Raw genomic sequence first — 8,495 nt, 5'->3', positions numbered from 1 at the left:
CATATATTTTAGGCCATCAGACAAACTGTTAATAAACACAACTTCCCTGGCAGATGCAACATTGCTGGATTTATTGGAATGCTGCATTATGGGTAAAAACATGACAGTTTGCACCCAAATTTACATTGTGGTTGTAAATAAGCCCTGTGGATTTATAAGATAAGAATGGTTATAACAATAGTTTACCATACATTATGTCAGTATTTTTTATTTTGCTGATTCCTTTTAATGGCAAGTAAGGACACATATTCTCATGCCAAATAATTGGGTCAGTGTAATATAAGCATCCCCATACGTGGTAAATAGTGATAACTGGGTGGCTTGATAGGTAGGACAACCAGTTGTATCACATGGGAACTGGAAAGTATGGCCAGTTTTAAAACCCATGTATATAAGTTCACCCCTTCTTTCTAGAAAGAACACAATCTTTTGTCCACTGCTAACTGTGACATCAATTTTATTTGCAAAAATCTTGACAACATATATTTATTTACATGCTTTTATATGGTATTCAGTCATCTATATAAATATTGGAATTTAATAAAAACATTTCAATTGGTTGCATGTACAGTATATACAAATCTTATATACAATAATATATACAAATGTACAACTATTTGTTTTACAGTATATATTTCTATAGTATAGCTTTATACAAAAGACAAAAATACTTTTTTTCTTTTTAAATGGGCTGCATTGAATGCAGAATATCATTTGGGATTCAGCTAAATGTGCTTTTAGTTTGCAACATATTCGATTTGTTGGGAGAACCGGGTGCTCACAATGTCACAAGGAATGACAGAAAGGGAAAAGACTGGAATGCTGGTTTTGGAATATCATTTGTGCCAGAGCCCTAGTAGAACTGGACAATAGGAATCTTAGAAATTCTCAGACAATGCTGTTTGATGTTTGTGCTCAGATTTAAAATGGTACTGGTACAGATTTTGTATTTTGGAAAAATCTGTTTTGAAGCATTTTGTATTAAGTCAAATACAAACTTCCAGATTCAATCAATTGATGAGTTGTATTTCTATGCCCAAGTGTCTATGTACAAATGGTGCTTTGGTAATGTTCTTTTTAAACTCCTCTGGAACTTCTCAAGTACAACTACAGTAAAATTATATAGAAGATATAAGATATAGTTGCTTGAGTTCAAGACCTCACAATAAAAAATATGTCCTCGCACAGGATAGTCTTTGAGCCCCAAAACCTCAAAACCTAAAAGGCCATTATTGACCACTAAGCAATGATAACCATTTATGTAGGGGTATTTTAATCCTTGTGCCAGACATGTAGGCACATTTTAAAGAGAATTAAAGTGCCCTTTTCTTCACCAAAAAGTAGCAGAGAATCTGCAGCTCAGTACCATTGATGACAGTGCTTAGGTAACTAGTTTAATTGTAGCAATTCCATATTTTTCAGTAGATAGAAATCTACTAGATTGAAAAATGCTAAATAAAAAAAGAATGTTTCTCTACATTTGGCACTTGCAGGTCTTGATTGCAAACACAGAACGTATGTGTCCATTCCTGCTCCTGAATGTGTGTGTCTCGTAATCTTGAGGGACACATCCATTGCCCGAGCCTTCTGCCCACACTATACAATGATCTCTGTTACGGGAATCCCTGTAAGAGAAAAAGAAAAAATATAAATATTTTAATAATTCAGTTCCATTGGACCCAATATTTGTTTTGTCTGTATATTGCAGGTGGGGAAAAACTGGATGAACTCTTATCACCCTAGAAACTGACCAAATCATCTTTTTTTTCAAACAAATAAAACGGAAGTAGTAAACAAAAGGTTTCTCTAATCAGGGCATATTGTTTTAGCATAAGGACTGTACATTTATTTTTTAGTTTTAGCGGGTTCAGAGAGATTTGCATTGGACCTGCTTTTGGCAGTCCATAACAGTCTCAGAAATCACAAAAATGTAAAATGATTGTGAATTGCAAAAGTGCTCACAGCACCACTCGAGTAAGTTTGCACTAGTTTTGGGGTTTACGTCCCCTTTGACATTTTCACACTTCCCTTTTAGACCAGTCTGCTGTGGTAGGTGAAAGATGCCCATACATACTCAGTCAATAAGGGTTGTGTCATGTGGCACCAATTGGGCATCCAATCAGGTAATAGCTTTATCATCAACCATAAATTGCAGTTTTTACAGTTTTTGCAAACCATATCAGTTTTGTTGATTATTGTATTTTCCAGTTGGTTCCTGTGTGTAATGGCTTAATCAGACATTACTCTAGTCTAGTATATAAAGAGGTGCTAACAGGAAACTAAGAAGGTGGGAAGGGAGTCTAGAAGCAGCTGTGCTTACCTGAGTAGACAATGGCTTCCTGATGAACAGCCTCCTAAGCACCTTCCTACATCAATTTCCTGAAAGATTTACAAAACAAAGGAGTTAAAAACACATAAAACCCATACTTAGAATGCAAATGCCTACACAAATGCTAAACTACTGGTTTGCATATGAAATACTATGCTCTTTCAAGCTTTATTACACCACACGCACTGCTGGGGGTGGGATGAAGGGTAAACAAAATAAAAAAAGAAATGGGAAGCTACATACATTTGTCAAAAAAAAATAAAATTATATTTTGTTGCGAATAAAAACCTCTGAGCAAAATAAATATGTCCGTCATACTGTTAGGGTTGCCACCTTTTCTGGGAAAAAAATACCGGCCTTCCTATATATTTATTTTTTCCCCTATTAATAACATTGGGATCAAGCCAGGCCGGTAAAATACCGGTCAAGTGGCAACCCTACACACAGTAAATAATAACATCAGATAATTTTAAAGATATAGGGTTGGATAAAGATGCAAACTGCTTTAAAATAACAACGTCTATATGTTACGCTACTCTGTCACATAGGGCTGTGTATCCACCTATGAATAAACGCACGTGGAGAAACATTCGCTCCATTTCCATCCACTGCTTCTGCACTGACGGTGTCAGTCTGTGTGCAGACATGCATAATGTATTTTGGCACGAAAATGCATACACTGGCGTTCTTCTTAAAAAAATGCACTCTGTGTGACTATGCACAGGCCAACACCTTGCCTATCAACGTAGAAGGGGAAAGACACCGATGGACTGTTTCACTGCTAACATTTATACAAGCCCCATGTAGCATTAGCCATAACCTTAATCAACACAGAATCAGTTTAGGGACTGGAAGAGTTGCACAGAAGAGGAAGTGCGGTTGGTGTGATGGAAGAATCTGACAGCTGATGCTATAGAATGCATTATGTTGGACAAATTAATTTGCACAGCTACTATTTCCGGCATCATTCTCCAGTATAAATAGCTTTTATAGTTATTTGTTGCACTACAGGGGTAAATATGTGTACAAACTTGCCTGCCATATTTGCTGGTAGTGGCCCATATTATTGCTATAATGTATATTAAATCAACTGACTTGCTTGGTGGGCTACTTTGCCAGAGCACTATGCAGAGTTCATGCAGTCTCAGTTCTGTTGAGTCAATAGCCTTGTACAGTATATGTGCTAAATCAGGTTATAACTTAGCCCAGTCAAATCACTCATTAGAGGGATCACATGGATGGAGAAACCAATATAAGAACCTGGTTTTGAGCAGATTCCGATCATTTAAACCAAAGTAAACACAGTTTGTGAACATTAGATACAGTTTCTACGTTTATCTGCTGTGCATACCCAGTTTTAAAATATTTTAACCTTGGCTCTCATAGGCCTTTTAACAGCCTTGACTTTATGAAACAGTGATTCCGCCTAGCCCCATTAAGTTTGAATTCAGAGGCTTCTGCATAAGTAATGCTATTAGTCAGACATACCTTTACCCTCTCCTCTTTGCTGCCATTAGAATGGTACACTACTTCATAGTAATATTCCAGGTAGCTGATTCGGTAACAGTTCTCTTTCATTTCACAATTTTCCACAGTCTGCACAATTTCCGCTCCATTTGGGCTTTCAACAACCACAGTGTCAAATTTAGTTGGGGAACACAGGAGTCCTGTTTAGAAAAGACATCTCATGAATTAAGGTTTCTGCTCTACTTTTCATAATAATTTAGATGCTATTCTTAAAGTAATTAATAGCAGTCAGGGCACCGAGAGCAGATTGTTGAGCTGGTAATTCTTAATTCAGTGCTTGTAGCTGGAGTATTTAAATGCTCTAAACACCTAGCTTGCAGTTCCTGGTAGGTATATTGTTACCAGAGAGGCTACTTGTTGCCAGAGAGAATGATACATGCCTCTCACAACTGTACAATATATTATATGTAATAAAATAAGATTGTGGTTAGCCTAGGCGTAGAGTGTTGTCATACCTAAAAAACTTTAAATAAAAAATGTTCTCTGTTTAACCAAGAATTTACTTAATTTATAAAGATATAAAAGAATATGGAAATAAAATGAATCTATTTGCCTCATAATATTTGCCAGCTCTAGCATCTGAAGCTTACTTTTTTATTATTGCCAGTATTCTTATACATGTCCACCACTGAGGGTGGTGCAGGTGGAATTTTGTCTCTGCCTTTTCTCTTTGAAAATAAACACACATTGTAGTTGAGGGGAATCTTTAGGCAATTAACTGGAAACAATTTGAGAACCATAAAAGGGCTAAAAGGAAGGACTGTCATTCGTATATGACTATGATATTGCAGGTATGAGCCTCAATAATATAACAGTTTTTTTGCTAGTGCAGTAATGCATATCAATAAACTAGTATTGTACTTGTTCAATCACAATTTTTGGTTGGTTGATTTATTTAATCATTTGTTCAATGGTTGGCATGGTAAATATGCTCTAAAAGAAGAATGTCTATAAATAAAAGGGTTGATGCTGCATAATGCAATATATTAAAAAAAATGTTGTTTTATATTTTCACACAAACATCATGGAAATAACATCGAAAATGCTCTTTGTGACATAAAGCCACCTACAACCAAATAAGCAATTCTCTGTAAAAGCAGTATTGGCGCAATTGTACATATATTGCCTTCTTTACTTCCAAGGTCAGCATGGGCTCTCAGCTAAAAGAAAGCTGGCCTTAGAGTGCTACTTTGATTGCTGCATCCCAACGCACTATGCCTACAGAACATATTTTGGGTGCAGATGGGCCTAAGACTGATCTTGTTATTGCAGGAATAACAGTCAAACGAGGACTGACTGTTGTCTATTACAAACATAAATGGCCAAAGCCAGAAGTATTTGAACTATAAGTAATATTAAATAAACAAATAAATGCATACAATTATTTTGTTCAAATAAGTTTATCCAATAATAATATGCCTAGTGATTTGTCAACCCAATTTACTGTAAGTATTCTTTAAACAATTCCTAATCTTCACTCTTGTGTAATGATTTGTGCGGCAAGTGCAGACATTGGAGAATGTGTATACCTGTGGTCTTTGTAGGACTGGAACACTTTCCTACATCCACTGTTGATTCAAAGGGAGAATCTGGAAAAAATGTCTTCAGAAATGGCATTCTGATGCAATCTTCTGGAATCAGGCTGCACTGGCAGTCCTCTATCACCTCCACTTCTTGGATTCCCTGGAATAACAGGACTCTTTCAATCCCAACTTTGGTGGGTTGACAGGTGTACTCTTGGGGACAAGAAGGTTCTGATCCAGAAGAAGGATTTGGGTCTGGAACCCTTTCACGCAGCTGTAAAATACATAACATTAAATGCAGTTCATCACATTTCCAGAATAGGTTCTAATACAGACAAAATAGAATTGAAATGGAAATATATAAACAGCTGCTCAAAATAAGCCTAACAGATTTTATGAATCAAATGTATTATTTACTTGCTTTAATGCATAAGCTTATCAGCTGGCAAAGAAAACTTCTGCCTTAGGAGGGGTAAGTGAGAATAGCGGGAGTGTCCTATCCTAGTGTCATGGTTACTGGCACTTTCTAGTTGTAATGTGCTCATTTAATAAACAAACTATGTCAATGCATGTGGATCATGGACAAGCACTGCCAATGACACATATGTTGAAAATGTGACTTTTGAGCTGTTGCAAGTGATAGTTTGAGTTCCAAGAGGGACAGAATGTGGCAGGAACACAATCCACACAGGAACTACACCAGAAAATGCAATTTAAATAGGGGTGTCTGTGAACTAAATCTGAAAATCTTCTACTGTTTCAAACCAATTACATAACAGAAGCCTTGCAAATTATGTAACAACAGATTCAATAGGCCTGTCAGTGCATCAAAAGAAAGCTGACACCTACCTTTTTATTTTTCAGGATATCCAGCATGGAAGAATGCTTTGCAAGCCCAGGCAATGCCTGATTGTACGCATTTATTCTTTGGGGAACACCGCAATGAGACCTGCACAGTCCAACATCCACACTTACTGGACTAACAGAGATATCTGTAATAAAAATATATGGCTTTAATTTATGCTTTTTCAAGTGCTACTTATGCTAAAGTGAATCTGAGAAAAATGTGCATCTTCTGTGAATATGGTACCAAAACAAAACTCCTCATATAATAGTGATTGAATAAAATAGTACTGTAAAGGAAGAAAAAGAAATTGCCCTATTTTGCATAATATAATTTTCAAATACTGGCAATTGCATATTGTGAACTCACCTTGTCCAATATAAACAAAATTGCTTTGTCTTTTACAGCAGCCTCTCTCTGCAAATAGATTGCGCCTGTCATTCTGCCTGTTCATCACGCTACCATCTAAAAGACAAAATAAGGTAAAAGCTCATTCTTTTATACCTTGCAGACATCACATCCGTGCATGTATTTAATTACAAAGGTTTGTTAGCAAAAAAAGCAAATTACATTTTCAGTAGATGGCAAGTGATATCTCAAGCTAATATCCACATGGAATTATAAATATATATATAGGATGGTATCATTAGAATACTTACAGGCAGCAAAATGTGAGCTGAACATGCTACAGAGGTACAAGAAAAACAAGAAAAGATGTTCCATGTCTGATGCCTTCTCCTGTTTGAAAGCTAATGGATGAGTCTGAGAATTTGGGTCCAGACCTTTATATCCTTAGGGGGTCAGATCTAATATGTATATTGATGGGCAAGCTACAACAAGAGGTTTCTTAGATTACAATCTTAATACAACACAAAAGTGGTGTCAAGAAAAACCCTAAACTAATTGAATTTCCACACTTAAATGTCTCAGAGACAGTGGCCAAGGATAACTTCAAAGAGGTGTTTTAAATACCAAATATGCCCCCCGAGGTATAGTCGTCTTTTGTTTTTATTGACTTGCTCAGCTTGAGGTGTTAGTTAAAACCACTTGTGCCAGCCAAATGAAGCTCTAAGTAGCTTTGAGACTCCTCTAAGTCTCCTCATTTGAAAGGGAACAAAAACACTTAAAAGATTTTCAGCAGTCTTTTATCTGCAGTTAAAAAGCTCTCGCGACACTTCAACTATTAAATTCACAGCATTTTTTGATAAACTGAAACTCCAGCCTATAGGAGATCCAAAATCTTACATTTCTTTAATAGCAGCAAATAGGACAATCCTTTGTTATTCTTCACAACTGTTATTACATTTAATGGATTCATCAATAGCATTATCCCTGACTAATTTACAACATGATCCTTTACATTTTGCCTGTGTTATTCCATATTCTGCTAAGTGCTAAATAATTACAGAAACCATCACTTTTATTGCAGTTTCCTCTTTGTTTATGCTTGGTTCTGCATCTCCTACACCATTATTCTGTAATAAGATTTTATGTTTAATTAAAAATAAATTAATAATTAATAATAAATTCATAATTCAGGATTTGAAAAAAAATGGAATAAATATAATCGTCATAAAGAAGAAAATATTCAGAACTGATCCTTATTGAACTTGCCATCTCTCAGGTAACAGCCAATAAACCTATACACTGATTTTTGATTAGTATACCCTGGGTTTTAAAGCTTCTGTTCTTGCAAGAGGGTATTATAGAATTGGATATACTCACTCTATCATAACATACATTAGGGAATAATGTTACCCCGCCCTAATGCTTATATACATATATAATATTATAATACCTGCATTAATTTATATTTTTATACTTTTGTAAAACTTAAGAGCCATGAATATACTGTAAATGATATGCTTTTGAAAGGTGCCTAGTTAAATTGTTCATCATATACCCTTGGCATCAAGCTGATGAATCAGGCGATGCACACCAATAAAAGCTGCCAACTCACTCCCTCCAGATCTAGATGGCAGCATATCAGCCCATGTATGGAAGCCTTTAGGAGGATCAGCTGGACTGATATTGAGCTAAAAATCGACTAGATATCTATCAGACAGTTTTGAAAATCCTGCTTGGTAAGGACCACTCCAATGGGTGTGTAGGTCAGATCCACTTAAGCTGGCCATAGACGCAATCGAGGATTCCTACGATTTTCGGACTGTGTGTGGAGAGTCCTGACATTTTTCGTCCAACGGAGAACGGTTGATTGGTCGATCAGCCAGGTTAAAAGATTTCTGTTGGTTGCCAATAATATCTCTGCATG

The 8,495-nt window shown here is 36.1% G+C and overlaps 1 protein-coding gene across 1 annotated transcript; it reads right to left on the bottom strand.

The window, feature by feature from the left end:
- Positions 1-440: 440 nt before the first annotated feature.
- pnhd.L (pinhead L homeolog) lies at positions 441-6,951 on the bottom strand (the record flags this gene model as incomplete). The annotated part of the gene is given in 7 exon segments (NM_001127751.1): positions 441-1,625; positions 2,321-2,379; positions 3,818-3,996; positions 5,386-5,653; positions 6,229-6,371; positions 6,593-6,688; positions 6,883-6,951. Coding segments are annotated over 7 exon segments (960 nt in total). The 3' UTR covers positions 441-1,474.
- Positions 6,952-8,495: the final 1,544 nt, after the last annotated feature.

Source organism: Xenopus laevis, chromosome 1L, assembly GCF_017654675.1.
Source record: "Xenopus laevis strain J_2021 chromosome 1L, Xenopus_laevis_v10.1, whole genome shotgun sequence".
Taxonomy (NCBI): Eukaryota; Metazoa; Chordata; class Amphibia; order Anura; family Pipidae; genus Xenopus; species Xenopus laevis.
The sequence above is the reverse complement of the archived record's forward strand: the minus strand, read 5'-3'. Positions and strand labels throughout refer to the sequence as shown.